Source organism: Macrobrachium nipponense, chromosome 15 (genome assembly GCF_015104395.2).
Source record: "Macrobrachium nipponense isolate FS-2020 chromosome 15, ASM1510439v2, whole genome shotgun sequence".
Classification (NCBI taxonomy): Eukaryota; Metazoa; Arthropoda; class Malacostraca; order Decapoda; family Palaemonidae; genus Macrobrachium; species Macrobrachium nipponense.
The window spans coordinates 63,731,360-63,749,291 of record NC_087208.1 but is presented as its reverse complement, the minus strand read 5'-3'; the positions used below and the strand labels follow the sequence as shown (position 1 = coordinate 63,749,291).

At 37.5% G+C, this 17,932-nt stretch overlaps 1 protein-coding gene across 3 annotated transcripts in view; it reads right to left on the bottom strand.

The window, feature by feature from the left end:
- The window catches only part of LOC135195018 (adhesion G protein-coupled receptor A3-like), a 506,010-nt gene that overhangs the window by 44,807 nt on the left and 443,271 nt on the right, over nt 1-17,932 (bottom strand). For all 3 annotated transcript variants that reach the window (XM_064221310.1, XM_064221312.1, XM_064221311.1), the window contains one exon: nt 2,512-2,583. In XM_064221310.1, coding sequence (XP_064077380.1) covers nt 2,512-2,583 — 72 coding nt within the window. The remainder of the gene's footprint in view (nt 1-2,511; nt 2,584-17,932) is intronic.

The following is a 17,932-nucleotide window of genomic DNA, read 5'->3' as shown; positions in this document are numbered from 1 at the left end:
ACACACACATATATATACGCATTTGTATATACATATATATCCACATACATATATTTATGTATATGTCTGTGTGGGTGTTAAAGCCTTTCCCCTTCTATACCATATGTTCTCAACACCCTCAAACATTGTCTATCATTTCTATTATGTATATCTATATCTATCCATACACACACAAAAACATATCAACCAAATCCATCTTTCAGCTTAAGCAAGCGATCTTTCAACAAATCCTGTGTGCAATATTTCATGAAACTTGAGTTGTTTTATCACAAAATGTTAAACAACAAAAAATATTAAAAGTTGTCAGCATGATAAGTTTATAATGGTTAAAACCCACGATACATTCAGCGAATCTGTGATTACTGTCAAATCGAAACACATAAATAACGGTCTTCAAAACAGCGAGCACATTGCTGAGTGCTTCTAATAACGGTACGTGCACAGTGCACGTTAATGGACAATATCATATAAATTCAAATTGAAGAATGTACTCATTGCATGCGTGTGCTCAAAGCAATACATTTACCGCATTAAGTATGCAAATGCTCTCACTGTCAATTGTTTGTAAACTGCTAATAATACCAAATATACCTCTATCCCAATCAATGGTGTAATCATGAAGCTCTATACTCTGTTTTTTTCCATCTGTCTATCCGCCTGTGGTGTTTTCGCATGGTAACACTGCGTCCTGGGCTTTACGTAAATAGTTACGCTATGTGTAAGTTTTAGGTAAATAAAAGAATATCTGGGTGTACATTTGCAACTGAAAAGTGTTTTAATAATTTACTGTATGCGAATTACACCGTTAATATTCGAAATAGGATATTGTTATTATTGTTGAAAGTAAGTTGCCTTTTAGGGGTGGCGAATGAAACAGCCAGATGCAGTGGCGGGAAAATTGCTTCTCTTGCTGTTCACTACGGCAAGATGTCAACTTTATTGGACCACACCTACTCTGCTACTAAGCTACGTGTTACTTCATTACACTTAAGTATATCAGTTCATACTTTTAATTTTTTATAAAGTGCGTTTTAGCCAGATACGATATACTGTAACTTGGTTTAGCATCTGTTTAATGGCTGTTCCATTCGCCACCCCGAAAAGGCAGCTTACATTCAACAATAAAAAATATCCTATTTCGAATATTAACGGTGTGATTCGCATACAGTAAATTATTAAAACACTTTCAGTTGCAAATGTACACCCAGATATCCTTTTATTTACCTAAAACTTACACACAGCGTAACTATTTAAAGCCCGGGACGCAGTGTTACCATGCACAAACACCACAGGCGGATGGACAGATTGAAAAAAACAGAGTATGGTTAAAATACTCAATGAAAATATAAGAGACAAAACTGAGGTCTCTGCATGTCATGTGTGACATGTTTTCAGCTACCACAAAACCCAAGTGAATGAGTGTGGACGATTTACGAGAGGAAAAAAATAAATATAAAATAAATGGTTGTAACTGTTACAGCAACAATAACGATAGGCTTACTCGGCTGACAAAAAAATTCATACATTGTGTGATAGCTCTCAGTACATCCCTCCCCCCCAAGCCCTACAGCTACCGTATACACTGAGAGTATACAGCTTGCAATAACCTAAATAAACAAAAAAAGTTGCATTATTATGAACCCTTTCGACGGCCAATAGGGTTTGTGTAGATTGTGGACACGCCTCACATCCTTTTATACTACGGATATTGTATGCAAATGGCTTCAAAAAGCTAAAGTTGCATAAACATTGCATATACGCGTCCGAGGAGAATCCTTTGAATACGCGCAATGTGAGAACGTTTGACAGAGCCCGAATTCCGGCATTTGTACCGTGTGAATAACTACTTAATGACTGCGTGTACTGTCTGTTGAATACGTTCTTCCATAAATATCATTCAACATATGCCTCCAGGGCTATCTTTAAAACCTTGCGTAGTGTCAATAATGTTACCATGCACCGCAAGTCCTTGCATAAACTTGTCTCTTAAGGCTCCCAAACACTGAAAGATTGTCTGAACGATTGTAGTTATCAACCCACACACACACACTATTCAGACAGTATGGACGATCTCCGCACCGATTTCAGTCTGAACAAAGATTTTGTCTCGAGAAGACATTATGGCATCATCTCTAGAAGAGACGCGCACGATAGCGTTATATCGGCAGACAAACCCATACATTGAACGATCTGTGTATGACAGCAGACATAAGTCGCAAGCCAGCAACCTGGTCGTGAGAGATTCCCACTGAGATCGTTCAGACACGAAGTTCCGCCCACTTTTGCATTCAGACAAGCCCATACGCAGTGTTTTTTCGAAGGATACAGACAGTCGTTCAGACAATCGTTCAGTGTATGGGGGCCTTAACACAGAGCTTCCAAGAATTGGAGAGCCTTGTAAATGCATAACCGGAGCTTTGCATCGCGCCTGTGTATGTTTCCCCAAACTCCAGAACCTTGCGAGCACAGTTTGTTCAGACGATCAATAATGTATAGAAAATGTTGACTTACAGACGTTGCAGCTTATGCAGTCCGTGCACCTGGGAGGCGTTCAGGCTACCGATGGCGTTGTTGGCGAGGTCCCTGAAAGGAAGAGGAAGACGATGAATATAATATACAGTTCATGAAGTCATTTTTCTTTCATCTGGTCAGGTTAGGAAATATTCAGCTATTCTATGGTAGTTCTATATAGCTTATGGTTGTGTGAGAGCTGTGTTTTTCATATATATATATCCACAGTATTTTCGTTTCAGTATTGTTTCATTTGTGGCACCAGAATTCTTATTGTACTCAAGGCTATTGTTACAATAGTAACAATTATCCCTTTTCCTCGGTTTCGTGACAGGAATAATATATATAAGACATAGATACACACAGGCCTATATATATATATATTATATATATATATATATGTGAGTGTGTGTGTGTGTGTGTGTGTGTGTGTGTGTGTGTGTGTGTGTATGTACGTATATACATATATAAATGTGAAACAGGAAAAGGAACAATAATTACTATCTATAGCCTTGATGACAATAGGAATGCTGGCGTCATAACTGAAACAATAGTAATGCAAAAATCACCCATCAAAGTAATGGATAAAATAAAACAGAGAGAAAATGTGACAATTATTACTGTTAACAGCTCTGATGAAACTAAGAATTCTGTCACAAATGAAACGATAATAATGATAATAATGTAAAAATCACATATCATAATTATGGATATCATATGATTAGAAACAAATAATGGACGTTTAATAGGAAATGTAAATCAAGAGTAAAGAAACAGCAACCGAAAACGAAGAAACAAAGTGGTAGCTATTGCATACTCGCACACAATGATGGTCAAGTATACTATAAAAAAAAAAAAAAAAAAATCAGCATCAGGAAATCACAAACAAATATGAAATTAAGAAACGAAGTCTCGGTTTGTCTGTTTGTTTGTTTGAATGGTGTTTTAACTTTGCATAGAACCAGTGGTTATTCAGCAACGGGACCAACGGCTTCACGTGACTTCCGAACCGCGTCGTGAGTGAACTTCTATCACCAGAAATACACATCTCTAACCCCTCAGTGGAATGCCCGAGAATCGAACTCGTTGCCACCAAGGTGGCCAACACCAAGCCGACCATGCCACTGAGGCGCTAATGAAGTCTCGGCCCACCCCTAAGAAAAGAAAACAAGTGAGGGGCTATGCCCGTCGAACCGCTCAGCGAGCAAATTAAACAGTGAACAAACGAACGACCGTTCCCTGTGTCTGCATTTAGTCCGCGGTGCAAAATACAGTCCAAAGGCAGCAATTAAGCCAAATGGATTAAGGCATGATTTTAAACTAACAAACACCTCTCTCTCTCTCTCTCTCTCTCTCTCTCTCTCTCTCTCTCAGTCACCAGGGAACGCCAGCGATTTGAATATTGTCCGGACGGAAACGTCGACCAAATTTACAAAATAATCGCCGGGAATTGTTGTTCGCAAGGCACCGAATGGGATCAGAGGTGTAGGTGGGGATTTCCGATCTAGACCATTAGTGAACACGCAAAAGCTCTTTCTTCAGTTCGCAAGTTCAAAATAAGTATTTTGACAAAAAAAAAAAATCTTCTGCGTGAGAAATTGAAAAATTAAAGAAGAGGAGGCTTCTATCTGCACATTTCGCATATCTAATAATGTGTGTTTCTAAGGAAATATGACTCCCCAATACACAAACATTAATGAGAAGTCAGAGACTAAATTGATGATAAGACTATAAACAGAATACGTGTACTTTGTTATTTTAGCTGTATACTCGCATGACTACATATACATTTGCACGTTAATTACATTATATATATATATATATATATGTGTGTATGTATATGTAAATCACACATAGACCAATTAATTACAAACAATTGCGGCATATATATATATATATATATATATATATATATATATATATATATATATATATACCGCAATTGTTTGTAATTAATTGGTCTATGTGTGTATTTACATATACATACACACAAATATATATATATATACACACACACACACACACACACACACACACACACCGACACATTCAATTACAAACCCTTGCCGCATAAAGTCCAGAACATCCCCACGAATTGACATTACTCGAATAATCCAGCCGTCTACTGCGGCCGATGCTGCGCAGGGAGGTTGAAACAAAAAAAATAAAGTGTGTGACATTAGAAGAGGCGGCCATTAGCATAGGAATTGTAAAGGCGCAAGGAACACTGCAAACGGAAACTATTTGCTAGTCCAATGGTTAAACCCGGAGAAAATAAAAACCCAAGATCCACGGTCTTTTCTTTACACACACCAGAGCCCCTCCCCCACCAACCCCGGGGGGCTACGACACCCCTACCCCTCCCCAGGTCCCCTCCTCCCGATTCTTTCTTCTATTAGGATTCTCCTGGACTCACTCACTCGGATGGGAGACTCTTCCTTCTCAAGCCCTAATCCTTCTTCTGTTCTCGAACGAGAGAGAGAGAGAGAGAGAGAGAGAGAGAGAGAGAGAGAGAGAGAGAGAAGGATAAGGGGGAGATCTTAAGCGATTAAGTCAACTCAAGGAAACTTCCTAACTCTATCAAGCCATGGAACTTCTATTGGGGACTATCGTCACCGCCATTTACTACAAAGACAGTTACACCCACACACACACATACACACACACAGAAATGTATGCAAGCAAGTTAAACATGCCTTGAATGTATGTGTGTGTTTGCATGTTTGTATCTGAGAGCTTGTGACTGTTTGGATATAAACTGTAAAGGAAAATTAAATTTTTTTTTTTTTTTTTTTTTTTTTTTTTTTTTTTGTTTTGCAGCCCTAAATCTCGAAAAAGAGTCCTGCACAAAATATCCTCCTAAATTCAACAACTACAGAATAAATAAGATATCAGTACAGCCGACTCAGGTTTTTGAAAAACCATATACCGTACAAGAGTGTGGTTATTGGCATAAGTTGATTTTGAAAATGACTTTCAATGAAAATCACCGAAAACCAGCCATATACGAGTCACCGAGATTCCAAAAACCAGGTCAACACTGATACTTCCAAAAAATTCTTCTTTGAAAGTTAAAGTTGCAATCTTACTTTTGGAAAATTAACGAAAGTTAAGGAACTTTACAAGGTCACATATGAGATTTTGATATCGTATCTTGGGTAAAGTTACACATAATGAAAGTCTGAGTGAAACACAGATGAATTTAAATAAGTTTTGAAAATAATCAACGACTCGAAAATATTTCCAGAGTATCATTCTGATAGTCAATGATACGATAAAAATGCAATATCCCTTGAAATATGCATATATCAACGTTTATAATTTCATACCCGACTATGTAAAACCCTATCCATTACCCGGAACCCAAAATACGTTAAAATATTCATTAGCATTTAACCCCACCATGAATCTTTTAAAACATCCCAAATTTATTCATTAAGGCCTAGTAATAACACTTCTAATGCCTCTCTCTCTCTCTCTCAGCCTAGGCCTCTCCCATACGGTTATTAGAAATTCGAGGCAGCGCCGGCCCTAATCTCCATCTCTTTCTCATTAAAATTTTAGATGAAACTGCGGCGAGTTTCTTACGCTTTACAGCTTTACAGGTGTTCAAGGGGATGGCCTGAAACGGAGGAACTGCTTGTACGGGAGACAGATGTGACAGGGCGTTGCTATAGGTCCCTGTGTCGCCCATGTTACATCTCAAGTTTTATTTCAGATTTGCACTTGATGGAATTGAACATATGATAAACATAAGACATAACATTAAGGTTTAGTTTCTGAGAGAGTTGTTTTGAACATGAAAAAAAAATATCAACGCCACGAGGAAATGTTACAAGTGATGTTTATAATAAAAAATCTATTACGAACTGGAATACAAAGCACTACAGGCGATTTGCATAAATATTACAGCGTAAATTAAAATAAACATTCATTACAATAAGTGTTATTACGAAGCCTTCGTATAACGTTATGAACACTTTTCTCTCTCTCAAAGTGACTTGCATTTTCCGATCTGATACAGACATGGGTTATAATTTGAACCACAGCAAAAACTGGCAGCACTGGATAAGAATGGATTAATGGACCAAAAATCATCTCTTTATTTTCTAAATGCTTACGAGCTCAGTACTAACTGCGCTGATCATTTTTATTTCCAAACGACCATCTAATATACCAAACAATGTGTTCTGTGAAAAAACAAGCATTTAAAGGCTGAAGTGAGTAAACAGTAAGTATTACATGGTTTTATCTACTAAGAAATCGACAGTTTAAAGATTTACTAACAAAAGATCGGACTATACTAATTTTCCTCTAGCTACACGTCTGCAATTGACAGAATACATTGAGATCTGCACATTACGATTTGAGTGCAAACACCTTTAGTTAATGTGTGTGTGTGTGTTTGAGAGAGAGAGAGGAGAGAGGAGAGGAGATAAGAGAAGAGTGGAAGAGATGAGGAGCGAGAGAGAGAGAGTCATATATTCATGAAAGAGTTACACGACATCCTATATACAAAAGGATTTTTTTTCTGGTATACGTTCATTCTGGTTCCAAGAAAAAGGTTGGACGAAGCTTTGCACACCAGGCTATTTTTAGCCCAGTCTCCTCGGAACTACTGTACATAAATAACACTGCAAAATAATGAAGGGTCAGAGATTCTCATCTATATCTCGCCCTGCCAACGTCTCTCTCTCTCTCTCTCTCTCTCTCTCTCTCTCTCTCTCTCTCTCTCTCTCTCTCTCAACAAAAGAAAACTAATTGATGTCGTGCTTTATACAAGCAATAACCTATTGTTTTCCCTTCCGACTCTCAACTAGTATTTCTGAATGAGGTTGTTATCATAATCCATTTTTCATCTGGAGGCACAAATAGGTTAAATCTGAACACTGCAATATCCAACCCCCGCTCCCCCTTCTCCCTTCGTCTGGGACTTGAACCTAGATCCTTTTGAAGTAAACTGAATATGTCACAACCTTTTAGCCACCAGTGAAGCAGTCATAATACAGTCACTTTCCTTGAGCAGGTATACAGTATGAGGATATATAATGAATTCCTCATGTAAAGTTATCTTTTGGGTAAGGAATGAACTGGTTTTCCACTCATGTTTATACAGTTGGGTGCCTAGTGGCCTGAGCTACAGAGATTTGCGATCTCTGAATAGTCCTGTTACTAATTTGTTCGTTCAAGTGGCATATAGCTAATTCATGAATAGAAAGCAATAATAAATCAGGATTCAACGAAAGTGAAAGTGATTTTATTTCTTTAACAAGACGAAAGTTACTATAAGTTCTCCTGAAATAACTTTTCAACATATTTCATACTTAAAAAATAACATAAACCCAAGGGTTCGCTTACACCACCAAGAGTTTTTACTGAAATCAGTTGTCTCAGAAAGCACACCATCTACAGAATCCCGGGAATTTTCAGGCATTGCTCTGGTTGCAAGTGATTAATGATCACCTCACTGCATTTGGTTGTCTTTAAGATAAATTGCAGTGCAGGGTACAACTCCCATTTTATAGAAAGGGTTTTGAAAAAAGGCGTTACAGATAAATACTCCTATTTTACAGAAAGGGATTTTGAAAAGAAGAGTTACAGAGATACATACTCCACTTTATAGACAGGGTTTTGAAAAGAGGAGTTACAAAATAACACCATTTTAAAGATAGGGTTTTGAAATGAGGAGTTACAGATACATAGTCGCATTTTATAGAAAGGGGTTTTGAAAAGAGGAGTTACAGAGCTACATACTCCCATTTTATAGAAAGGGTTTTGAAAAGAGTAATTACAGAATAAACCGATTTTATAGCAAGGGTTTTGAAAAGAGGGGTTACAGAGATACATACTCCCATTTTATAAAAAGGGTTTTGAAAAGAGGAGTTACAGATACATAAGAAAAAAAATTGGCTTATGATTTTTTTTTTTTTTTTGAAGGTTTGATCAACGCCTTTACGCAGTGAGTATTGTCATTTGTGAGATAAGGTGCAAAATGTTCTGTACTAAAGAGAGTATCGCCACTTTATATATAAGACGACAAAGGTGGTTTCATGAGTCATACACACCCCGATAACACAGATTCCCGGAAAGCGTAAAGGTTGGACAATCACAAAATTGAAATTCTAGTTAAACCGTCCTGTGCAACGAGAGACTTTCCTCAAAGTATTGCTCAGCACAGCTGTTTGCACCTGTCTACATGCAACCTTTTTGGAGGAGGTAAAATACACATTTCATTATATATATATATATATATATATATATATATATATATATATATATATATATATATATATATATGTGTGTGTGTGTGTGTGTGTGTGGTGTGTGTGGTTTACCAATTCACAACATCCCTGAACATCGAATTCATTTTAATCTAGGGCATAACTTATGCACAGAGGGAATTATAATTAAGCGCATGTGCTCCAGCGGCAGGTGCGCTTATTAGTAATTCTCTTTGGGGATTAGTTATTCTCAAGGTAAAGCGAATGTGGTATTACCAGGGATCTGATATTTTATATATATATATATATATATATATATATATATATATATATATATATATATATATAATATATAACGACTATAAGAAATATACATGAATCAATAGACAAAATGACCTCGTAACTTTTTGACTTCACAGCAGTTTTTTTTAATACCCTTCTCACTACAAGAGAGAATTAGAAACTTTCACCATCCAAAGCAATTTCCGATCCAACGATCGTTAGGTTCCAATACCAACTCAATTCGCTACGATGGAAAAATGCACCAACACTCACGCTATTTGTATGTATATATTATATATACATATATATATGTGTGTGTATAGGGTGTGAAATCTCTTAAATGTAATATATTCTTAACTTCAAACAATTTTTTACTCTATGAATCGCATTATCTCCTCGTATGAATGCATAAAAATGTACACAAACAAAACTCATGTTAATGAGTGAATGCTGCCAATGACCAGAAAATATAACCTAATTTAACTTGATAGCAGAGGAATACCAACGTTCAGCGGAATCACAGTAAGAAGCAAGGGAACAATAATCAATTCCAAGGAACTGAAGTTATAAAGGGAACACAAAATCATTCAGAAGACGAATGCCTCTCGCATCACAGAATTTGCACAAGAAGAAATATTCAAAACGTGCATTCTAGTTCTGACGCAAGACTAAATAATAATTAAGAATGAGACTGCGAGCGAAGTGTGTTCCCTACTGGGATGACACGTTTCTTACTATATCTTTATATGTCTCCAGAAACATGAAAAAATAACGGCGTTCTCCGATTCTTTTTTTTAATTGTTGTGACCTTAGGATTTGGAGAGTATAAAAGAAGTGCTCCCGCAGGTTTTGTAATATTCAAATACCACCAGCAAACGGACTGAATTACATACGGCATAACATTTTTATTTCAACAGTTCATACAACTGGAAAAAAAATCTAACTAATACGAAAGGTACACAGGAAAAATACGGTCACTGGATAATTTTCAAAACAATCGAAAAAATGTGAAGATTTAGAAAAACAAAATTGTGTGATGTCATTTTTGCGTCGAAGAAAGCCTGAAAATGCCACCACCTGCGCTGGCTCCCCATTTCATCTCGGCTGAACCAAAACAGACAAATAAAACAGCAAGAATGACTCTACTTAACGCTTTTCCAATCTTGGGACTTCTCACGCCCTTTGGAAGCGGGAATTCCGTCCACAGCTTCTATTTTACGGTTATGCCTTTCCTCACTTTGTTTTCCCCGACGCAAATGGGGAAGGATGAGGGGAAGCTGGGAGAAAAGCTATACCGGGACAGGTCCCCCCTACCCTTCCTACGTTCCCTCTCCTCCCCCCACCCCCAACACCTCAAGTTCCCCCCTCTTCACTTTTCCGAGGAATATATTTCATATGCAAAATCCTCGGCCCAATGACTGCTGACGGTCGGTGCTGGTTCAGCTGGTGCGCGAGGTGCCTATTTATTTCAAGGGAAGTAAATGCGTCCAGGAAGACAGAATTTGATATCTAGTGTATACAAAATGATCGACCCCGAAGATAATTATATATACAGAATTAAGCTCCGCAATACACAAACACTCTCTCTCTCTATTTATTAATACGGCTATCTATCTCTGCATCTAAACAGAAGGCCACAGTTTATATATTTACATAAAATTTGAATGTGTGCGCGGTTTAGCCTTAAATTGAAAGAACAGTCTTCACGTATGCAGAGTAACTTTCACATTTGCAAATTCAGCAAAAATTGAAATGGAAGTCGCGGTTATTCAGCAACGGGAACAACGGCTTTACGTGACTTCCGAACAACGTCGAGAGTGAACTTCTATCGCCAGAAATACACGTCTCTCACCCCTCAGTGGAATGCCCGAGAATCGAACTCGCGGCCACCGAGGTGGCAGGTCAAGACCATACCGATCACGCCACTGAGGCGCTTGCGATCGAAGTACTGCTGGCGGCAATCTTACTCTCCTCGATCGCCAGGGAATTCGGCGCGTTCAGCAGATGCTCTAGACGATCCCCGGGACAACAAACTGTTCTCGACGGCTCTTCTGTTCCACAAGCTATTCGACATGACAAGAGCAGCGCCCTTCTGAACAGCCTTTGCGCCCCCATTGAAGTTGTCTTATAAGGTTATTGCTCAAAAGAGGCAACGTTTATCCGTCAGAGTATTCAAGACATTTATTTGCCTTTTCTGAGGAGTTTTTGAAGACAAAGCTGTAGACTAAATGAAATGAATGTCACACATATTACAGTATATTTAAATTACTTTCATTTATCATCGTACTAAAATTAGTGGAGGAATAATTCCTTTTCTGAGCTTCTCATTGAACTAAAATTAGTGGAGGATTAATTCCTTTTTTGAACTTATCATGGTACTAAAATTAGTGAGGAATAATTCCTTTGCTGAATTTATCACTATCACATTGTACTAAAATTAGTGGAGGAATAATTCCTTTTCTGAACTATCTTTAGAGACGAAAACACATATTAAAAGAACGCAAAATTACGTTATTAAAGTATACTGAAATATTTATTTTATTACGTGTTAAATATTCGCCTCCTCTGACGAGTTTTCACTGATGGAATTATATACAGAAGTCTTTTTAAAGAATTTCTATCCATAACACAATATCAAAATATCATTAAAATACCTTATCTTTAAGTAACTATTAGTCTCAAAATATCTGCAGCTATTTGATTTTTCCGGATGTTTCAATATGAAATTTTATATAAATAATTTCATTTGAATGACTTTCAGATATGAGTGTAATTCATTAAATATGAATGCATTGCTATCAGAGCAGCATTTATAAACATCTTATGGGGTACTTACTTTGAAAATAGCATTCCTTATCAAACTGTACACTAGTACATCGTTCACGACCATCCGAAAACAAGAAAAACTGTTGCAAAGAACTATTCATAACCTGCTTGTGATTATGTCACGCATTATAGAAATGGCTTAATCTACAGTTTTCAGGGAATCATTGTACAATGTTAACAATTACTTCATGTGCCCCTCATAACACGATTTTGCTATTACATTCTTCAAGTGTCTTACTGATCTATGCGAATTCTGGCAAATGTCACTTCTCAGGTAAAATGCTCTCTCTCTCTCTCTCTCTCTCTCTCTCTCTCTCTCTCTCTCTCTCTCTCTCTCTCTCTCTCATAATTTCTTTACGAACTCTGGAATGAAAATTTTTGGACATTTGTTTGTCATAACAATTTTGGCTTGAGGTTTCTCCTAAGTAATATGAATAAAGAAAGATGCCCATAGTCAGGCAAAGCGCAAATACATACCTGCCCTACCCATGTACTGAGAGAGAGAGAGAGAGAGAGAGAGAGAGAGAGAGAGAGAGAGAGAGAGAGAGAGAATCTTTTCCAGACAGACCCAAACCTACACAGGTAAGCTTAGAGCTATTTAGTCAGGCGGACAACGTTGCAGATTCATTGTACGCGAGAGAGAAAGGTGAGCACGAAACTGAAGTCAGTCCAAGACTTCGACAATATTCTTTAGGCATTGTAGAGAAATACAAAGCCAACAGGAAAGGGAAATACTACGTTAACAGACTTTTCAGTAGACAATTCGTCTCTGCAGGTACTTCATACTGACCAAGAGTACAAAGACTCTGAAAAGAAAGAAAGGAAAAAAATGGGAAAATTCCAAATAAATAAAGTTGTGCGTTATGTGAAAGAATGTTAGCACACTACACCTTTTGGCGCTGCACTTATCACCTTTACATTCATACAAATGACAGCACTGCTCCTAATACGTACAAATATACGGAGATGCACTAAACCAACATCAGAGGCAGCACTTAAAAATGTTAAAAAATAAGGATATGGAAACTCTAAAATAAACATCAGTTGTGCAAAAAAAAACGGCTATAAATTAAACATCCTAGATAAAATAGAAGAACACAAATCAAAATCTATAAGGAGAATAAACCCCAAAACTCAAAATCTATATAAGCAGAATAAACTCCAAAAAACGAGCAGGCAAACTCGCCCCTTTATTGAGAGCTCTGGGCAAGGAATCCCTTTCCTTCGCAGTTGGGGGAAGAAACGTCCGCTAAGAAATACGGGACGAATACCAACACATCGCCACAAAGGTGTAACAGCATAAAAGAGGCAAGATCAGTGTAATAGCGCGGTAGACGGTACCGTGAGATATATTAAAGGGAGAGGAACGATAGACATTTAGTGGGGGTCGTATATTACACGAGAGAGGATAGACGAGAGAGAGGCGAGTAGAGAGAGAGAGAAGGGAGGAGGTCGTATTATTGAGAGAGAGACAGAGACAGAGAGAGAAGGGAGGAGGTCGTATTATTGAGAGAGAGAGAGAGAGAAGGGTGGTCGTATTATTGAGAGTGAGAGGATCGTATTACTGAGAAGAGAGAGAGAGAGAGAGAGAGAGAGAGAGAGAGAAATTTGCAACAAAACTCCGTATTTGAGACGGAAAGGTTTGGTGGGATTACTTGTATAAAGCCAAATAGATTTATGTCTGGAGAACGATGTCTCCACCGATCCTGCAAGAAAAACCCGAGACGAAATGAGGGTGGAGGAGGAGGAGGAAGAGGAGGTGTGAAAGAAAGAGGAAAACCAAATGGGGAAGGAGAAGACGTGAGGGAACTGGTGAGATCGGGACAAAATGTGTTGGAATAAGAATTCATGCGAAGAGTATTCACTTGGAGGGAGAGTATACGACTTTCCTAAAATTCACTTAGAGAGAGAGAGAGAGAGAGAGAGAGAGAGAGAGAGAGAGAGAGAGAGAGAGATTACTTTCTTTGCAACGTGCCATGCGGTCTGGATACAAATGTAACATGAAGTAACTTTCCACAAACGAATCCTGGAAGTAATCTGGTTTGTATGAACGAAAAAATAATTTACACCTTTGCAACTGCAGCGAGACATTTCAAAGGTTCGGTAAGTTCTGTCACGAAGCTAAATTGATGTTTTCCTAGATGAACAAAAGTCCTTACGTTAAATAAGTCACGTCTAATTTATCTATAAGCTTAACTCAATAATATTGTACCGCTGCATAAATTTTTTGCATTAATGTTCTCGATTTATATTTGAAGACATTACTTGTAAGTTGAATTTCCACGTAAAAATATTGCATGATCATGCTCATACAAGAAATTGAATCTAAATTGAACAGCATACCAAAAATGTTGAGTTCAACAGCTCGCAAATATTATATGAATCCAAAGAACAAATAAACATGTTAATTGCACAGCCTTCTAACTTTCATACTTTTAAGCAACGATAAAAACGAACATTTCCATTTTAAAAAGGCGGGACAATAACACCTACTTGCTGATGTACTCATGAAATCAATTAGCAGGATTCTCACTTAAATAAAGAAAGGCCGAAAATGCACTTTATGTCCACTTAAAGTAAATATGTCTTAGTTTAACCAGACCACTGAGCTGTTTAACATCTCTCCTAGGGCTGGCCCAAAGGATTAGATATTTTTACGTGGCTGGGAACCAACTGGTTACCTAGCAACGGGACCTACAGCTTATTGTGGGATCCGAGCCACATTATATCGAGAAATGAATTTCCAATCACCAGAAATAAATTCCTCTGAGGAGAATCGAACTCGCGACTGCCGAATCGCTAGGTAAGCGAGCACGTAAACCACTCGTCCAACGATGAACTAAGAGGATATAGGGAAATCCAAATAATTAAAAATATTCAAATAACAAAAGTAGCAATCTTCTCACTTATATAGAGCAAAGCAACACAAACATTTCTACTCGCAAAAGAAAGGGAAAGAAAACGCCGCTATAATCTCCGCTGGTGTTTCAAAGGCGCCGCCTGATATACAGATGAATAGTTGCAACTCTTCCCCTACGCTACCAGTTCAAGACATACAGACACACGAACGAACATTCCCACTTCAAAGAAGAAAGCGGGGAAGAATGAGACCTGCGGAAATCCTCCCTGTTGTCTACCAGGCGCCGGGCACAACAGTGTAGCGCTTTGCGATTCATCCGCGAAACAATAGGGAATTGCAGGAGACACCAAGAAAATCAATGACAAAACAGTGCCCACCCACCCAAGTCTCAAAGGAAGCCAAGGGACGGAAATATTTGAAAACACAGCCAGTACCAAATGAGACAGTTTTGAAAGTGACACTAACATGACAGAGTTTTGAAAGTGACACTAATATAATACAATGAGTGGTAAAGGAAATAGAAAAAAAAGAGTAGCGATTTGTACGAATATTTATCAACTAATACAACTGCAACTGTTGCTGGCTGCCATGGCTCCACCGAGCTTTATCGCTAATGGTATGCGCGCAACTTGAGCCGTCTAACACACATCTCCACCAACACAAAAGTCCTCTCCGAAACTTCATTTTTGAGGCCTTATTTTCAATTATTCATTTATTGACTATCTTTATCATTACTATTATTCAGGAGATGAAGCCTGATTATTATTATTATTATTATTATTATTATTATTATTATTATTATTATTATTATTATTATTATTATTCAGAAGACAAAGCCTAAATGGATCATGCCCACAGGGGCCACTGACTTGAAAGTCAAGTTCCCAAATAATATTAAGGTGTTCATTAAAAAAAAGTATGAGGAAGTATAGGGAAATGCAGACTGAAGAGATCCCACTTATCTAAAAATAAAATAAATGAACAAGTTAATAAGCATATAAAAATATAAGTAATACAAAACAGACAAAAACAGTATAAATGCGAGTGCAGGTAATAAAATACAAAATAAAAAACAACAAACACATAAAAGAAGAGGAAGAGAGACATAGCGACAGCATCTACCATCAACTTCTGTAAAATGTGGAAGGAATTTGGAGAACTCCTTCGTATTTCCTCAAGAGCGGCGAAGGGAAAAATATAAAACCAAAAATATGGGATATTCATCTAAGTTTTGGGGAACCCAATTCATTTTACATTTAAGGGAAAACAACAATCAAACAAATGGAAGGATGGACCTCTGATCATGACATTGCGTACCAAGACTCAAATGGCGGCAAACTGACAAAGGATCTGGAAATTATTCAATGGTTTGTTTTTATAAAACTATGCGTTCTTTTTTACTATAGTAGATTCACATCAACCGTCCCTTACAACGCTCCGGATTGGCTGTTGATAAGCCAATCACAGGGCTGGAAACCCTCAGTCTCTCTCGAGACTTCACATAAGCAGGATGTATGCTCCACTTCTCCTGGGGATACTTTTGAAAGACGTATATCCCTCAAGAGAGGTGGAACATAGATCCTACCCATGTGAACTCTCGAGAAAGGCTGAGAATTTCCAGTCCTGTGATTGGCTTATCAACAGCCAATCATGAGCGTCGTAAGGGACTGACCTAGACATCAGATGCACTGTTGATGTGAATCTCCTATAGTACACTGAAGTGCGATTGGGGCATAGGTGGTGCCATGGAGACCTCGTTTAAGATCACTTTATTCCTTAATGTCACATTATAGAATCTTCAAAATAGATTCCCATCTTCCTTCCACAAACCGCATTTGCATCGAGACAAGTATGTCTCCTTTTTTATCGAAGTTATGTGTTTACTTCAACGATAAATGTTTTATCTCATTTTGAATATTTCGAAATATACTACTTGTAACGTTAATCTTATTAGTAAACTAATATGATACTCTCCAATTTTACTTCTTCATTATTGTCATCTTCCATATCTTCTAACATATCTTGTAATCATTCTTTTTGATCTTTATAAGAAAACCTTATGACTATACCACGGATGAAGATACCACATTTGTAACGCACAATTTAAGGAAGAGTCGTTCATAAATAATAAAATAATACTATAATAATAATAATAATAAAATATAAGAATAATAATAATAATAATAATAATAATGACAGAAGGTTGAGTACGGATCTCGAAATAAAAACAAACAAGAAGAGAAGCCATAAAAAAAAAAACATCATAAGCTCCGTTACTCCTCCACCATTCACATCTGTTCTCTCCGAGTAACGGCCGCCCCCCCCAAAAAAAAAAAAAAAAAAAACAAGGCCGAATATCCTTAAAATACCTTCCGATATGGGCCATCCATCAGCCAAGAAGGCCAGTAAGTTATGATCGCAGTATTACATCGGGTACCATATGAGTTAAGCCAACCCACACGCACACATACATGTATGTACGTATGTATGTAAGTCTGTATATATATATATATATATATATATATATATATATATATATATATATGCATTGACCAATAAATGTCCTTTAATATTATCCAATTCGTTCTATCTCAGAATTAATGTATTTTCGTATATGTTACCCGAAGGGGAATTTTTTTTTTCTTTTATATACAATAATTGCATCCTCTCGTGGGTTCGAACCGGTGCCCAGCGGACTGAGGAGAAATGAGAACTTCAGTGAGGTTATCCACTCGGTCAACAATTTATATATATATATATATATATATATATATATATATATATATATATATATATATATATATATATATACCCACACACTATAGAGAGTTTAGTCACAAATTTACGTGTCAAATATATACGTATGTACACATTATGTACAAGTAAATAAATACTATTATCTACACGACCTCTGGAGGGGGTGTTCCCTCTAGGTTTCCACACACAAAGAAAAGAGAGAGAGAGAGAGAGAGAGAGAGAGAGAGATTGTACATTAGATAAACCATCCTTCCATGGTTCTTTCACCCCCTCTTCCAAATAATCCAAAGGCTTCTCGTTCTGGGGGAGTGAAACCACCAGGATTGAAAAATGTACGGGGGGAATGTTCCTTGCCAAGTATGGTGAAGAGCACACGGAGAGAGAGAGGAGAGAGAGGAGAAGAGAGGAGAGAGAGAAGAGAGAGAGAGGAGAGAGAGAGAGAGAGAGAGAGAGAGAGAGAGAGAGAGAGAGAGAG